General features: G+C 38.8%; 1 protein-coding gene across 1 annotated transcript in view; it reads left to right on the plus strand.

Annotated features, from left to right (window-relative positions):
• ABCB1 (ATP binding cassette subfamily B member 1) overlaps positions 1-18,280 on the plus strand; it is a gene marked incomplete at its 5' end in the record, with an annotated part of 91,053 nt that overhangs the window by 17,100 nt on the left and 55,673 nt on the right. Inside the window, 5 exons of the mRNA XM_006158747.3 lie at positions 584-656; positions 3,600-3,791; positions 4,286-4,457; positions 8,851-8,975; positions 16,460-16,631. Coding sequence (XP_006158809.1) covers positions 584-656; positions 3,600-3,791; positions 4,286-4,457; positions 8,851-8,975; positions 16,460-16,631 — 734 coding nt within the window. The remainder of the gene's footprint in view (positions 1-583; positions 657-3,599; positions 3,792-4,285; positions 4,458-8,850; positions 8,976-16,459; positions 16,632-18,280) is intronic.

Below are 18,280 nucleotides of genomic sequence, written 5' to 3' on the forward strand. Positions count from 1 at the left end.
GATCCCGAGAGGAGAATGGAGGAGAAGAGATTGCGGCGTGGCCACCCCCCGGGGGGTGATTTCCTGCTTTCTGTCTCTCTGTCTCTCTCTGTCTGGCGAGCGCATGCGCCCTATAGCAAAAACCTCTCAAAAAAACAAAAAAAAACAAAAACAAAAACAAAAAACCAACAACTGGGTAATTGCAGTGTTAGGTTTTAAATATGTAATTTAGTCTCAGGTATCCATTGATATTTACCAGGACAGTGATGTTAGGAGAGAATTTTCTCTTATGTCATCTTCGAAGTGGTGTTCATACAGTGTTAAACTCAAAGACCCCAATATTTTTACTGAAACATTGCTTCTTACTAAATGTGTGGTTTGTTCTTGCAAATAAACATAATCGAATTTTGTTTTTGTGTTTGCGCACATCATCAAGTTATCAAAGAGGTGTTCAAATCTGTAATATGCTACCCATGATTAAAATGAACTTGATGTATTTTTGTGTAACTTATCAAGTGCAATGAATTTGATTTATTTTCATGTGCTTGTTGTCAATGGAGCTCAAAGAGACATAAATTCATGTGTTTGTTTTGCGGTGGTCTAGGTGAAGGTGGTAGCAACAGTATACCATATGACAACGTAACATCGTTCTCCAAACTGGAAGAAGAAATGACCAGGTAGTCAGACATTGTCCTTCCTTTTGATAAGCTCATATCAATACAGTCATATCATTGTTTAAAATTTTCGTATCATTGTAATAGCTGAAGTTTTGAGAATACCATTGCTAGTTTTCCAAGAGAATGCAAGGTTGAGGTTTTTAAAGAAAATAATTTGCTATGTAAGATATATAAAAGGTTGGACATAAATTAGATTTGTGGATTGGCAAGTATAGAATGTCCCAGGAAAACTAACAGAGTTTAAAGTTGCTTTAAAAAATGTAATTGAATTAAGAACCATTTTCAATAGCTTTGATTGCTAGTTTGCTTTCTGGATGTTTTCAGTCATGATGTGATTAGTCAACAGAAATTTTTTGAGCTTGGCATCTAATTGTAAATAATGAAATAAATATCCTGCAATAAATATAGTAACTCTAACTTCAACACACCTTGGGGAATCTTTTTGTTAATGATTTACATGTCTGAAAGTTTACTCCCTAGAAATAATTTATAACAGATGGGCCAAAGGTATATATTGTTGATTCAGAAGATAAATTGTCTTAGAAATGATCTAGTAGATTTGAAGTAAATAAAGGCATATGATCTTATCTTGAAAGATGAGAAGCGTGTAACCACAAATATGCCTGTGAAGAGTCATTGGTTTTGGGACCAGCAGTTAGCGTAGTGGCTATGTCGCTGGACTCCCATGTAGTTGACCATGGTTCGAGTCCCGGACCCAGTGACTTAAACTCACACCGGGCGCGTGTGTGTGAGCCCAAGATCTCAAGAGAATGGAGGAGAAGGGATTGCGGCGTGACCATCCCCCCTGGGGGATGATTTCTCACTTTCTGTCTCTCTGTCTCTCTCTGTCTGTCTGGCGAGCACACGCACCCTATAGCAAAAACCTCTCCGAAAAAAAAAAAAAAGTCATTGGTTTTTATATTAGGGAAAATGAAAAAGAATGGTACTCATTTCATGTATATGCTTAAATATAAATATTTTTGAGTATATATACACTAAGGGTTTAAAATACATTAACTGATTCTTAAAGTGTAATTTTTACTTATTAAAAAGATTTTTAAAAAATATCTATTATATATCATTAGCACTTAAATCACTATTACAGAGTTATGTATTAGCTAAAATTCATTGTTCTAATTACATCTTTCTTGATATATATATTATAAATTACTGTAGTTTAGGGGAGATTTCTTTACCCAAATTCCTGATTGACTGAGTAATGAATTGTGAATGGTAGCATCAGAGATGATCTGCTTATTACACAGCCATTTTTAAAGTTTCTGCATTGTCGTTTTCTTTCTTTCTTTTTTTTTTTTTTTAAGAGATATTTTTGTTGTACGGGGCGTGTGCTCACTCGAGACACAGAGAGAGAAAGTAAGAACTCACCACCTGAGGGAATGGCCACGCTGCAATTCTTTCTGCTGCATTCTCCTCTTGAGATTTTGGGCACACACGTACATATGCCTGGCGTGAGTTTCAAGCTGCCAGGTCTAGTACTTAAACCATGGTTGGCCATGTGGGAGTTCAGTGCTGTAACCACTATGCCACCTGCTGGCCTTGGCTTCTGCAGTATTAATACACACATGCTTATTGAAGATGGCAATTAATGAACTTTAAAAAATGGAAATAATGGGATATTATATTTCCATTTGGAACGTCTACATTTAATCTTAAAATTAATTGTTTTGTGAATTCAAAAAGCTTTTAATTTTTTAAATATGAAGATTGAGCAACAAAACATTAATCCAACATTTCTAGATTATTAAGGGTCTGATTTTAGAAGATGCTTATGTTCGATTAAACTTGAAAAGGCTACTATTTGATTTATTAAGCGTTTGAGGATAAGTTGTGAAGGGCAGTTGGGCAGAGGATATAAAAATACTTTTTATTTTCAGTTGTCTTCTGGCATTCGAGCTCTGCTCAATTAATAATGCAAAGGTCAGGGGGTCATTTCCATCTCTTAGTTCCACTTTTTGCCAAGTTCTGTCACTTCCTTTTATCCTCGGTTGTATAGAGACCATCCCAGGGCATTCATCTACTGATGTACACGTGGTCAGAATACACAGGACTACAATGGTGCATCTTCCCTAACGCTGTGATACCCCAACATGCCACACAATCTTTGATAGTAACTGGCATAATTCGAGTGCTTACTGTATGAAGGTCACTGGCCCAAGTATACTTTATGCATCGCTGAAGTATAATAATCATCCCTTCCTCAGATAATCACATGGCCAAGAACAGCATGAAGTCCCAGCAAGGTGCTTAGTGAGGCTGGATCTGATTGTCCTGCTGATTTTGAACAGATTTAAGAGCAAGTGTCAAATACAGAATCAGGACTATCACTTCTCATTGTTTACTAGTTTGAAAACGGAGGCTATGAAAGCTTAAGCAGTTTGCTCAAGATTACGTAGCAGATAAGCAAAGAGCTGGGATTTGTGCCAAAGCAGAAACCACTCAGAAACTACTCAAGCATTCCCTATTACCATAGACACAGCTGACTGTTGACTCTGTGCTCTGCTGTTTACAACCTTCCTTTTGTGTGTGTGTGTGTGTGTTTGCAAGAAGGTGTGCCAGAGGCCATGTGCACTCCCCTGAGGGAGATAGGCAGAGGGACTATGGGAGAAGTAGAGAGCGTCCCTTTCATGGGAAATGATCATGCCACAATCCCTTTCCTTCCATCTCTCCCTCCTTTTGGGATTTTGAACCTGCACACATACCTGCCTAGAGTTTTTCAAGGTGTTGGGTCAGGACTTGAACCACACAGTTGGCTCTGTGGAATACAAGTTCTCTTAACCACTAGACCATGGGGCCAACACATACAACCTCTCTTTATTTGTTAAAGATGGTGAGATACCTTGATAACTAAAAAAATAAGAAGGAATGGTCTGTTTGGGAAAATGCGTTGATAAAATAGAGTATGTGCATGTTCTTGTTTTTCAGATATGCCTATTATTACAGCGGAATCGGTGCTGGTGTGCTCGTGGCTGCTTACATTCAGGTTTCATTTTGGTGCTTAGCAGCTGGAAGACAAATAAACAAAATCAGAAAACAGTTTTTTCATGCTATCATGCGACAGGAAGTAGGCTGGTTTGATGTGCATGATGTTGGAGAGCTCAACACCCGGCTCACAGAGTAAGTGTAGCTTTATGTTTAACTCAGAAGTGGTTCTCAGTAACATGAAATCGATGTCCTCAGGTCTATTAAGAGATGTTAGTGGGAGTAAATTCCTTCTGAGCAGTGACCGTGGCTTATGCACCATTTTGCGCAAGACACAAGGCGAATGCATGACTGGCACCGAAGGAGGGATTGGACCTGCCAGAATCAAGAAATCCTCAGAATGTGCAGTAGAGCGACAATGCGATGCTTTCTGAGGAAATTTCCAAGCAATTTAAAATTTCTACTTGAGTACTTCCAAGTGAACCATATCCCTTTTCTGGGACCCTGTGGATATGGATTTCTGTTGATACCAGATATCCTCCTAGATACGTACACGGCCTAATAAGCATACACGTGAGGACCCTCCATGTGAGCTGCTTCACTCCACACTCCCAACAGAAGCACACGCAGGAGAAAAGTTCCCTGTTTACAATTCTGACATTTATCTTTGACACTCTCTGTTCTTTTAGTGATGTCTCCAAAATTAATGAAGGAATTGGTGACAAAATTGGAATGTTCTTTCAGTCAATGGCAACATTTTTCACCGGTTTCATAATAGGATTTACACGTGGTTGGAAACTAACCCTTGTGATTTTGGCCATCAGTCCTGTTCTTGGACTGTCAGCTGCTATCTGGGCAAAGGTAGGTAACGCCTGTGAATCCAGATTTCAAACCGCCCCCTGGGCCACATGGAAGACCTCTTGGTAGGGCCTGGTTCTGTGCATGATAGCCCTGTTTTTGCACTTAACACTTGCTATTAAATCTTCAGTTCAAAATCAGCAGGATAACCAGATCCAGCCTCACTTAGTACAGTCCTTGCCAGGCCTCCATGCATTCCATGCAGTCCTTGGCCATGTGACTGTCTGGTGAAGGGATAAGAAGGAAGGAAGGAGTTTGCTCGTCCCACTTTTGCCTTGTAAACTGACATGCTGAACTCTAATGATCTGTGTTCTGTAGTGGACGATGCCATAGTCACAGAGCACGTAGAGGTTCAAGTTCAGTGAAAACACAAGTCCCATCCAGTCACCATATTTTGTCAGCATCCCTGCGGCTTGGATCTAGCTGAATCATGATCAGGGTTTGATGGTGATGAAGAGAAATAGGGAGAGAAAGAGGAAGCCCTTCATCTTGAGAGGACCGGGGAATCGGAAAGCATGAGATAAAGAAACAGAGTAACAGTGGACACAGGCAGCCTGAGCCTAGGTAGCCCAAGCAATTTGTGCCACCCAGACAAACTGGACGTCTTTATTTATAGTACAAGGAGATAGTATACATGTATATTTCATGACAGTTCATAGTTTCATTGCTACGTTACAGACAATAAAAATCAGGTAACAAATCTTTAAGAGCTTAGACATACTGGGCCAGTTATTTTGCTTGGTGATAATCCCATGAAGAGAAAATCTCATTATCTTTGCCAGTGGAGAGAAGTCTAGCCTCAGGTGTGAGAAGAAACATAATGCTATAGAATCTCTCCAGAAGGCATGTACCACCACATCCAGAGAAGGATAATCTTTAATCTTTCAGATGCAGAGCAGGGATTGGACTTTGTTAATTTGGGGTCAAGATGTTTCCTGACTTCCATCTGATGTGTCTGTTGGAACAACCCTAGGAATTTCCACCCTTTGCTCTGCCTGCAGTGAGGGTCAAGGAAAGGACAAGCTGCAAGGCTCTGCCGAAGCCCAAAGGGACAGGTGGTGCTTGCTCAGAGCATGTCCGCACACCTCACTCAGGGCCGCTCCATCAATATGTCCCTACAATATTCGATTTTTATGTTTTTGGTTTTGCAGATTTTGTTTAATATGTAAATCAGATTTATAGTTTTGAGAGCATTGCAAATAGCTTTATGTTTATACATATTTAATCTACTTAAATTTAAGAGAATTTAATAAACTTTAAGAGAAGAGATACCTTCCAGTTTCAGAAGCATGTAAACTTTTTATTTATTTATTTTTTGAGAGGTTTTTGATATAGAGCGTGTGCGCTCGCCAGACAGAAAGAAACAGAGAGACAGAAAGGCAGAATCACCCCCCGGGGGGGATGGCCACATTGCAATCTCTTATCTGTTCTCCTCGGGATCTTGGGCATGCATACACACACACCCGGCGTGAGTTTTAAGCCACTGGGTCCAGGACGCAAACCGCGGTCAACTACATGGGAGTCCAGCACCACAGCCATTACGCTAACTGCTGGTCCCAGATGCATGTAAACTTTTAATCTCTTAATCTTGAAGGCAACACAGAAGCAGCCCTCCCCACATTTGCACACATGCCTGCAATGATTTTGTGATACCTATTTTTTCTTTTTAAAGAGCATGATGTTTGTTCTAAATTGATTTGATTGAGGCCAGAGATGACGGAGCAGTTATGTCGCTGGACTTCTACATGACTAATCATTTTGAGTTCCAGGTCCAGTGGCTTGAAACTCACACCAGGCATGTGTGTGTGCATGCCCAAGATCCCAGGGGGAGAATGGAGGGGGAGGGATTGTGGCATGGCCATCCCCACTGTGGAGTGATTGCTCACTTTCCCTCTCTCTATCTCTGTTTCTCTCTTGTCAGCAGACATGGCCTAAGGCAAAGAAAACCTCTTTAAAAAAATAAGTAGATTTTATCTAAGAGTGGGTTTTTGCAGTGGAGAGATTGACCCAGTGTGTAATTTTGACTGATTTCAACACAATTTAGAGAAGGCACTACAAATTCATGTAGCAGAAGAATTTAAGTAATGGCTAACCAACAAAAGCAAAACACAAAAGTGAGCCTGTAAGTGTTACAAGAGTTTTAGAGCCTTTACTCTATCGGATGGATGTTGCTTTGCTATTGTAAATAGTAACTACCATTTATTGAGCATCTGCTGTGCCACACAAATACATTTGTTATCTTTTTGAAGGATAGGTTTTTCTCATTTTACCGAGGAAGAGACTGAAGTTCTGAGGACTGCTGATTTGTTGCTCAGTGTAACGGGTTAAATGGTGTTCCTGGTGGTTATTAGCTAACTGAAATACTTGGCAAAAGCTTCTTGCTAATTGATTTTCTTTTCTGTTTACTAGAACATTAAGCAAGTCAGATGCAAACTCTTCACATCAGTATTTGTTGAAGAACTATTTAAAATGTATTAGTATCCATTCTAGTTAAGTTAGGGAAACATTGTGAGTTAATATTTTATGAAGTATTGATTCAGATACCATTATTTAGTAAAAGAAGCCCTTTGCTGCCTCAGTTTTAATCCCCACTGTGCTATCCACTTATGGTATGGTTTTAAGCAAAGTTCTTAATTCTCTGGTTAGCCATATTCAAAATGGAATGTGGCCAGTCTGGAAAGCCTTTTTGTTCCCTGTGAGAACTGAGGCTCACTTGCCCAATGCAGAGACACCAAAGCAGGTAGGAAGAACAGGAAGGGACCCAGTCACAGCCAGCAGCTCCTCCAGGAAGCCCCTTTGTTCATGTGTGCCTCAGACTTTCTTCCCCTGCCTGGAGATAGGGGTGTGAGAGAGCACTGGTACTAGAAACCACTATACTTGGGGAGTCAAGAGATACCTGGCAGCTGAATGAGTTGTTTTATTCAAGAACATCAGCAAAGGAAACTCTTTGCTTATCCTTCCTAAAGTTATGTCACTACATGCTGTGTGGTCCCCATACTTCCCTGGCCTCCCACCTTGACGTGTCTGAGCCAGAGGCCCATTAGCAGTCTCCGTGTTGAGCACTCACCCTAATTCCTTGATAGGATGCCTGTTTTTTTTTTTGTTATTGTTGCTATAGGGCGCGTGAGCTTGCCAGACAGACAGAGAGAGACAGAGAGACAGAAAGCGAGAAATCACCCCCGAAGGGGGGATAGCCACGCCACAATCCCTTCTCCTCCATTCTCCTCTCAGGATCTTGGGCACGCACACACATGTGCACAAAGTGAGTTTTAAGCTACCAGGTCCGGGACACGAACCACGGTCGATTACATGGGAGTCCAGCAACATTGCCATTATGCTAACTGCTGGTCCCATAGGGTGCCTATTTTCTACATTTGTTTATAATTAATGTAGTCTATACCTTACTTTCTGAAATATAGTATCTCCCAGATCTTCCACTTACATTTTTATATATATGAAGTTTTCAGTTGAAAGATACAATATTTGTTACCGAACTCAAATCAAGTTCGCTCGCCCAAGCGCCATGAAACCCAACCATAGGCACACGGTGTAATGAAGGAAAGTATAGCTTTATTGCAAAGCGCAAAGCAAGGAGAGTGGGTAGGTCAGGCTGAAAAGACCTGTCTCCTGGAGAGGTTCCCCATATGGGTTTTTAAGGGCAAAAATTGGGGGCAGAGGTCTCAGGCACATGATCAGTTCAGTGATTGGTTCAAGAGGGCATGATCATCTCGTGGGCATTCTTGATTGGTGAGGCCTTAGATAATCAAATTCCTCTTCAGGTGTCTGGAATCCTTCATTTAGCCTGGCTTCTTTGAGCTCACAACCAGTAGTTTCCAGCCTATAAAACATCTTACATATTGAAATGAAAACCTTATCTTTGTTTTAAGTGAGAGTTTTAGAGGTCAAATGGCCTTCATTTATGGTCCCTGTTAGTCATCATAATCGAAGTCTGAAGACTTACTCCTTACTCTGGGCCATTACAATGTAAGTGGACTTTATATTTTAGGAACCCTAGAAAATACATCAGGGATCCTTGCTAGGTTTCATATTCAATTAATCTAATCTGTTATATACCCCTATAGTCCAGAAAGAATTTGAGCTAGTTTATAGCATGAATATATGTACTGAAAATAGGACATCATGACCAAGGACAAGTAGAAGGCAGATTTTGTTCAATGTGTGCAGTAACGTACACACAGCATTGGTGTATTTTTTACTGTTTATTTTATTTATTTTAGAGATAGTAAAGTGAGGAAAGAGAGGGAAGGAAAAACAGAGCTCCCAGGAAGGGAGGGGGGCCCAGAAAATGAGTTGCCCACATTGGTGTATTTTCTGCTTTACAAAAGATAACTTTGCAAAATATTTAAATGATCAGAAAACTTGTATTTTTGAACAGATATTGTCTTCGTTTACTGATAAAGAACTCTTGGCATATGCCAAAGCTGGAGCAGTAGCAGAAGAGGTCTTAGCAGCAATTAGAACTGTGATTGCATTTGGAGGACAAAAGAAAGAACTTGAAAGGTTTGAGTTTCTTTTTTAAGTTAGAAATGTTAAATTCTGTGTCATCTCATATACCCTTCAGGCTAACAGTTTAAATTATATAGCTTGTGTGTATGTGTGTGTATACATATTAATACATATTTTTATATACATGAATATATGTGTGTGTGTGTATGTATGTGTATTTCCTTAAATAGCTTAATGGATATATTATAACATAACTAATATTTTGGAGAAGTTGCAATTTTCTTCTATCTGCTAATTCAAAGGATATACCAGAATCTTCTAGATGAGAAATGACACAAAGATCATTTCCTACAGCTGAAATGTATTTTATATGTCTGGTTTTTAAAATGTATTTTTAATTTATATTTAATCAATTTATGTCTGTACAGTATACAAAATGGTTTTTCTGAGCATGAATGGGGTACATAGTACTCCAGTCAAAGTTATTATCATATACATTATCATAGCTAGATAACTTTTCATTTTTGTGTCTTTTAAAAGTTTTTTTCTCCTGCATATCTGATATTTTAATCAAGTTTATTCTTGCTCGTCTATACTGAATGAGTATTTTCTGCAATATCTATGGAGACGTTTTAATCTATGGTTCATTTCCCCTCTTGCTCAGGCCCATACTCAATTGAGATATGTGCCCTGATTTGAAAGACAAAAATGTAACCAAAAAGCATATTTTGTTCATTTGTTCTGATGTTCAGATTTTTTAAATTATGTTTTGTATGGTTTTATCTTTGCAACTGTTCCCTTTTATTAGATTTTTGAGCATTATAATAGTAATTTGTTGAAATTTATAAGTTATTGATAAAAAGATTTCTGAGCTACCAGAGGCTTTATTGAAAATTGAATATATATAACAAATAAAATAAAATAAATAAATCTTAAAAAAAAAAAAAACCTTGGGAATAAGGGACCTTCAGATAGTGCTAATGCGGTTATGCGGTTGGACTTCCATGTAGTCGACACTGGTTCGAGTCCTGGACCTGGCAGCTTAAAATTCACATCAGGCACATGCGTATGCATACCCAAAATCCTGAGAAGAGAATGGAGGAGAAGGGATTGCAGCATGGCTATCTCCCCTGGGGGTGATTTCTTGCTTCCTGTCTCTGTCACTCCAGTGAATACACACACCTTGTAGCAAAAATCTCTCTAAAAACACTAGGAATAGAAAATAATTGTCTTAACCCAATAAAAGCTAGGTATTAGGAGACCCATAGAATATATATACACACACAGACACACACATGTAGTTTACATATATATGTATGTATGTGTGTATATATAATATATATAATTCACTTTATATAATGTATATAATATTATATATATAATATATTATATATAATATGTTATATATATATTTTTTGTTTGTTTGTTTGGTTTGGTTTGGTTTTTGTTTTGTTGTTGTTTTAAATTTTTTTAGGTTTTTGCCATAGGGTGCATGCACTCACCAGAAAGAGACAGAAGAAAAGTGACAAATCACCCTCTTCCCCAGGGGGATGGCCACACTCAGTCTCTTCTACTCCGTAGTCATCTTGGGATTTGGCGCACACGTGCACATGCATCTGGCATGATTTTTAAGCAGCTAGGTCTGGGACTCGAACCATGTGGTTGACCATGTGGGTGTCAAACACCTTAACTACCACCCCACCTGATGACTCTCACCTCAAGAAATATATTTAATGGTGAAATATTTAATGCATTCCTTTAAAATAACGAATGAGACAAGTATATCTGGTAGTATAATTTCTATTTAGTTTCGTAGTAATACTTGATAATGAGACCAAGAAAACCAATAAGAATGAAAATAATAAGCAAAATAAAATAGAAAAATAAATGAAAGCTGTCATTATTCACAGTTGATATAATATGGTAGCATACCCGGAAATTTCCACAGACCCTATAGGCTAACAAAGTATGAGGTCTCTGGGTACCTAACTACCTGATCGTTTTTCAAAATAAATGACATTCCAGTAAATAAACTAGCAGTGCACATTAGAAAAGTATTTCGTCCATTCCGAGATGCACATTTTCCCTGACAATTCGTGATCTCTGAAATTGGAATAAAACTTGAGATCAGTCTCACGTGCAGTGGATCTGGATTGAAGTTGAACACTTCCTGGCAGGGTTCATATTTGCATCTGCCATTCTCCAAGGGAGGTACTCACCTGACACTATTTTACATTAAGTTCTGTGTCTAGGAATTTTTGGACCACACCAGTAGTATGAATTTATACTTCAAACCTGCATGGATACTGGTTTATGCCTCAAATTTTAGTGAGGTTGTTTTTCCCCCTTTTCATCTGATGCCAGGATTGACAGATGTGAGTTCTGTCCCTTTCTGTGGCACTTGTGGTACTTATTACATGGGGCATGGCCCTTTGTATCCTAGCTGTATATAGAATCTCCTATCTTAAGCTCCTTTCTTAGTGATATACATAAAATAACAGGTTACCAATATTTCTTGAAAGTAATAGCATCCTAAATCTGAGGAAGATGACATATTTTGAAAAGATACTACTAAGAAAACTCATAATGGTGTGTGGGATGTAGTCTAGGAAGGAGGGAAAGACATTAGGGTAGTCAAGCCTAACATGCATAACTCAGATAAATTTGATAATTTTAGTTCACTAAAAGTTTAAAGAACTGAGGGCTCTTTTAATGGACTATTTTAGTTACTGAGGTTTAGAAAATATTTTTCTAGAGAAGATGGTAACCAACTTTTAACTATAAGAATAAGCAAATAGGCTTACGTAGCTATTTTCAGAGATTTGTTCTATGTGTGAAGTAATTTCTTCAGAAGATATAATGACTTGAATGCATCTTTGAAAGGAGATTCTCCCATGGAAAATTGAAATTTGTGTTACCTAGAGATCAGAGTACATACAAAAAAACCCCGAACAAACCAAAATAAACTACAATCTCATGGCCTACTGTTCTTTTAGCTTGGCCATTTCTTGAAAGTTCACTCATTCAACAGATTAGTCCAGTACTTGCTGCATGCCATGACTGTGCTCAACTCCGGGTTTTTGGTCATGAATGAGAATTAGAGGATATGGATCTCACATGATCCTCAGTTGAAATAGTAAGATGGCTAAGAAGGGGGAGGGAGGAAGTCAAGAGAATCATCAAAGAAACAAATTACAGATTTTTAAGTGATCTCTGAAAGAATCACAGCGTTGATGATATAAGGAGGGCAAAGTGACCTTGAATGTAGTCATCAAGATAGGCCTCCTTGAGGAGATTTCATTTGGGCCAGAACTTGATGGGTGAGAACTGGCCTGCCATGGTAAAGATATGGAGGGGCTGGATGGGAATAGGAGTCTTCCTGAAGGAGCAAAGACTTTGGTACATTCTAGGAAATATTATAAGGGTGTGTGACTGGTGCTTAGATGAATGAGGAGAGTTTGGTGTGAGTAGAGGCCTAGATATAGAAGTGTGAGGTCCATGGCAAAGTTTGGATTTTATTCCATGAGCGTAGGGAGGTGGTTGACAACAGATATTAAACAAGGAGATGATTATGTGCATTGTTGAAAAAACATTCTCTGTCCGTAATGGGTCTGGTAAATGGATGAGAGCAGTCAAAGGGTCCATCAGGAAGGCAGCTGTTGTGGCCCTGCTCAGAGGGATTATGGTGGTCTGTTCTAGGGAGGAAAAAGGAGAAGGGAGACAAGTACCTAGATGTGGGATATAATTTTGAACTAAAACTGGTAAGATCATTATAATTTTTATTATAATTTTTATAATTATTTTATTTAGCTTTATTTATTTATTTATTTATTGTAATTTGATCAGAGAGAGAGAGAAAGCGAGATGAGAGAGAGAGAGAGAGAAAGCGAGAAAGCAAACTGCCAGATCCTGGACTCAAACTGCAGTCAGCCATGTGGGAGTCCAGCCCCTTAACCACCTGCCGGCCCCTGGAAAGATAGTTTTTAGACCAAACAATCCTCCAATTTTCTTTTCAGTTCCTCTCCTTACTTTCATCTCAGCTTCTGCATGTACAAGGAAACAAAGTGTTCATTTGGTCTTTTCTTCAAATTAGCAGGTGCAGGAGGAAACTGGCTGTCTTGGAATGGAAATTTAATAAGTTAAAATGAATTTAATTCAATAGTGTAGAATAGTTTTATTCTCCTTAACTTAGAGATAGTATTTTTCTTTTTTAAGTGTCTTGCAATGTTTACCTATTAGTATTGATTTATATTTGCTTAACCAAAATTGTTCCTTGCTCTTAGGAGTGGCTATTTGCATCACTGATAAATGTTTTTGGAACATTTAAGAAAATTAATCTTTTCTAAATACCAACAATTTTTGTTATATTACTTTAGTCCCTAGGAACTCCTACTTTACCATTTTTCATACTAAAGCTTCTATTGAATGGATGATTTTAATATTTGACTTTGTATTTGTGACATTCTTATTGAAAAAGCAATCAAAAAGCCTGTATAAAAGGAGTGTTGTTTATACTCTTACCCTTGCCTTTCCTTCATTTGTCTTTTCTGTTATCTAAATTATTTTCTGTCTTGTTGCTTTTTCCTAATGCAAATGTTTCCTCTGGTTGCTTAAGACAACATGCTGTCAGTGAAATGGTTTCTGCATTAGTCTTGGTAAGCAAGAACTGAAATAAAGAATATGTAAGAGTATGAGTCATAAGCACGAAAATTTCTTAAATGTAGTCATGTATAATTTATGCCGAGTAATACCTTTCACCTCAGATCATCTCACATCAGTCACTGAAACATATTTCTTGAAAATAATTTTTTGCTCAAAAATTATAACTGGCAAGTTGGGTTGTTCACCTTTTGGGGCATAGAAACTGAAATAATCTGTTTCTATTTTATCACTATAAAGCTCTGTTTAAATTTAGTCTGTAGTGAACTAGTTGTTATGTAAATTTCATTTGACAGACTTCCTATCTGTGATAAAATAGCTAAAGTATTTACGAAGGCAAGAAAGAATGCATGCTTGAACCTGGGCAGGGCTTGAACTCTTGTCTGCTGCACATACTAATGGAACAAATGCTCTGAAGTAAATTAATATATAATATTTATATAGTCGTGTATTTCATGGATCAGAGACCTCAAAATACAAGTTCTGTGTAGAGGGCTTTCATGTCAAGAATTATGAGCACCTTCTTTCTTCAAGGCAATTCTTTAGGTTCTGCAGGCAGTTGTGATTACGAGGATAGAGACAGATTTAGGACTCAATTATAATGTGTCTTATTTCTCTAATAATTTTACCTGGGTTCCATATTTGTAAAGTTGTTCTTTTTCTTTGAATCTGGGCCTCATTAGCTAATCTCCACATCTTTCTTCTTAAACATAATAGTCTTCTGTATTCCTTTCAAATGAAGGTAAAGTGACAGGCACCATTTCCTCTAGCATTAATACCAGAAAGTGACCACTCTCCACGGGTTTAAGAAGTACTTGAGCCGTCATTTGGGGATAAGCTTTAAGTCATTGGAACCGATGAAAGGAAATCTTTCAGCCGACTCATTTTTGGGTTTTTGCTTTTTTGTTTTTGTCCCCTTTCTAATAATTCTCTATATTTGATCTAAGAATAGTTCATGGGTGTTCTCTAAGTTTGGCTAGTGTGGCGTAGACCTTTGTCCTGTGAAGACATTACAGGATTATAGATATGCTGAGAGTTTTGGTTTTCTCAGCTTTAGAGCCTGGCAGAAGGCTTTGGGTATCTCATGCCATCAAGCCGGAGTCCATTAGTCCAGCAGTGGGCAGCCATATAGAGCAAATAGGTGGAAGCATCTACAGGGAAGAATCTGTAGGTAACCTGCAGAAAGGATAAAGGGAGGAGACACTGATGAAAGTGAGAAGTCATCCCCGACAGGGGATGGCCTCACTGTAATACTTTCTCCTCCATTGTCCTCCAAGTATCTTGGGCTCACATGCATTACGTACCTGGCGTGAGTTTTAAGCCACTGGGTCTGGGACTCAAACGCAGTTGACTACATGGGAGTCCAGTGACAGTCATTACACCAACTGCTGGTCCCAACTATGGACTACTCTATATTTTTAAAGCAAATAATTTTTATAGTTCCATGTTTTTAAAATAAATGTCAATGCGAATAAGTTGAAGCTTATTTATCTTTTCTTTTTTAATTGCCAGGAGGATGTGTGTACTCATTAGAGTGAGCGAGCACACACACACTTTCATAATGGGGTATGGTCATGCCACAATCCTTTTTTCTCCATTCCTCCGTCCTGTCAGGATCCTGGGTACATATGCACATATACCCTGCATGTTTTTCATGCTACTGAGACTGGGGTTTGCACTGAGGTTGGCCACATGAGATCTGGCTCACCATTCACAGCGCTCAACCTCTACACTGTGGGCCTGCCCATAAAGCTTATTTAAATGTAAAAATTATTATGTAGCAGTTCTGAGTTTTCAAAATGCTCTCACACATATAACCTCTTGGTTGAATTTTTTTTTTCTTTTTTTTTTCTAATTTTGTTAGGGGGTGTGCGTTTGTTAGGGACAGAAAGACAGGAAGCAGGAGAAAGTATCCCCTGATGGGGTATGGTCCCACTGCAGTCCCTTCTTCATCCCTCCATCCTACTGGGACTTTGGGTACACACACATGCCTGGTGTGTTTTTCAAACCACTGAGGCCAATATTGGAACTGTGGTTAGCCGTGTGGAATTTGGCTCCCTTAGTCACTAGACTATAGGGTCAGTCCTCTCAGTTGCTTTTGCTTTTTTTTTTTTTTTTTTCTATAGGGGGCATGTGGTCGCCCGGAAGAACCAGAGACAAAAAGAAGACAGACAGAGAGACAGAAAGCGAGAGATCACCCCCCAGGGGGGATGGCCACGCCACAATCCCTTCTCCTCCATTCTTCTCTCACGATCTTGGGTACATACGCACATGCGCCCGGCGTGAGCCTTAAGCCACCGGGTCCAGGACGCAAAACGCGGTCCACTACATGGGAGTCCAGCAACATAGCTATTACGCTAACTGCTGGTCCCACAGTTGATTTTTTTAATAGTCCCAGAGGGAGACAGGGCAGGGAGCAACTTGTCTCCAGGGCTCCATTAAGGTTCAGAGATTTAAATGACTTTCTCCTGATCAGCACTTTCTATCATTACATTTCTATTTTGTTAATTAACCAAAGAGCCATATAGATTTTTGAAGAGGAGGTGCAAATTTTCTCATGGTGTCTATTTTGTCTCGTGTATGAAACAATACAAGTTATGGAAGTTGGCTAAATATCACTGTACCTATTTCACTGTTGTTAAGGCTAGCAGAGGCCAGGAGCTTTTAGAACTCTCGTCCACAACTAACTTAAACTCTAAGTCTTAGTTTTACCTTTTAAAACAAGGGAATAAAGTAGTACTAACCTCAAGTCTATGTATGGGCAAAGACTATATATGCGTATCACAGAACTGGGTGCAGTCTACTTGATAATCACGCTACACTGACATATTTTCATAAGGTTGATGAGTATATGTGATTGTTTTTGTTCTTTCTCCCAGGTACAATAACAATTTAGAAGAAGCTAAAAGAATTGGGATTAAAAAAGCTGTCACAGCCAACATTTCTGTGGGTGCTACTTTCCTGTTGATCTATACATCATATGCCCTGGCGTTCTGGTATGGGACCTCCTTGGTCATCTCAGGAGAATATACGATTGGGAAAGTCCTCAGTGTAAGTGGTGAGTTTTAGAAACAAATCATTATTTAAAACGCCAGTGAAGTCAGTGGGTGTTGGTTTGACATTAGAAGAATATATTTTGAAGAACTATTGAATAATACAAACAGATAGGCATTACTAGGCTAAAAAGTAGAAAGGAAATTAGATGCGCCCAACAACCAGCTTTGTTGTCTTCATTGCGTATCGTTTGCACAGTTTCTCCTGTAGCCTAAACTATACGAAACGTTACCAATCTCCATGGCATGAACTTCGATTTGTTGAGATTATTCCTTTCTGTCAAACTTGATGCTAAGCACTTCACTTTTACTTTCTAATTTATTGTTCCCAAAAAGATGGCAGATGCACAGTTTAGCTTCTTTTCAGATTCTTTTGAGTGACAGCTGGTCCACATCACAAATTTATAGAAGTGGGACCAGCAGTTAGCATAATGGCTATGTCGCCGGATGCCCATGTAGTCAACCACGGTTCGAGTCCCGGACCCGGTGGCTTAAACTCACGCCGGGCACATGTGCGTGCATGCCCAGGATCTCAAGAGGAAAATGGAGGAGAAGGGATTGCGGTGTGGCTATCCCTCCTGGGGGGTGATTTCTCGTTTTCTATCTCTCTGTCTCTCTCTGTCTGTCTGGCGAGCACATGCGTCCTATAGCAAACACCTCTCAAAACAAACAAACAAAAAATTTATAGAAGTTTAAGTTACTACTCTTCCAAACAGAATATTCTATTTGGAAGTTCTCTGTGTTATAGATCTTTGTGTATGCATGAGTGACTTGACAATGCTGTTATTCTCTTTTATTTAAAGAAAAAGAAATAATTTGTGAACCAAGCTCAATCCATTTATTGATGTAATAAAGTTACCGTTAAAAAAGTAACTTCTTTTTTTTTTTGGAGAGGTTTTTGTTATAGGGCATGTGTGCTTGCCAGAAAAACACAGAGAGAAACAGAAAGCGAGAAATCTCCCTCCAGGGGGAATGGTCACACCGCAATCCTTCTCCTCCATTCTCCTTTTGGGATCTTGAGCACACACGCATATCAGCCTGGCATACGTTTAAGCCACCAGGTCCAGTACTCGACTCTGGGGAATGACATGGGACTCCAGCCACTTAGGCATTATGCTAACTGCTGGTCCCTAAAAAGTAATTTCTTAGAAGCAGAACAAAAATATATAGAGTTAATGAGAGACCATATTTTGTTGAGTCCCTTAAAATTGTTCCCTTTTTCACGAACCATATTTGTAATATGGATGTAATAATCACCTCTCCTCTTTTTCCAAACTCTTGCCTCATCCAACATTTGTGAGGTTGTTCAGTCAGGAATGGCTTTTACCAAAAAACTTTTTTTTAAGGGTAATGATGCTGTGGGTGTGCCTAGGTTGTGTTAAGAGATGTATTCCGTCAGTTATGATGTAGATAATCAGTTTAAGGTCAGTATTCACTGAACCCAAGCCTGCCTTCAAACTGAAGGTCTCTAGACTAGTAAGTGTAAGATTTGGTATCAGACCAACTTGATTCAAATTCTAGCTGTGCCACTTACTCGCTGTATGATTTGGGGCATCAATGTAAAGTTTTTTTGTTTGTTTTGTTTTGTTTTTTTGAGAGTTTTTTTTTTTTTTTTTTTTTTGTGGAGGGCCTGTGGGCTTACTCTAA

This window comes from Tupaia chinensis, unplaced genomic scaffold, assembly GCF_000334495.1.
Source record: "Tupaia chinensis unplaced genomic scaffold, TupChi_1.0 Scaffold000606_1, whole genome shotgun sequence".
Taxonomy (NCBI): Eukaryota; Metazoa; Chordata; class Mammalia; order Scandentia; family Tupaiidae; genus Tupaia; species Tupaia belangeri.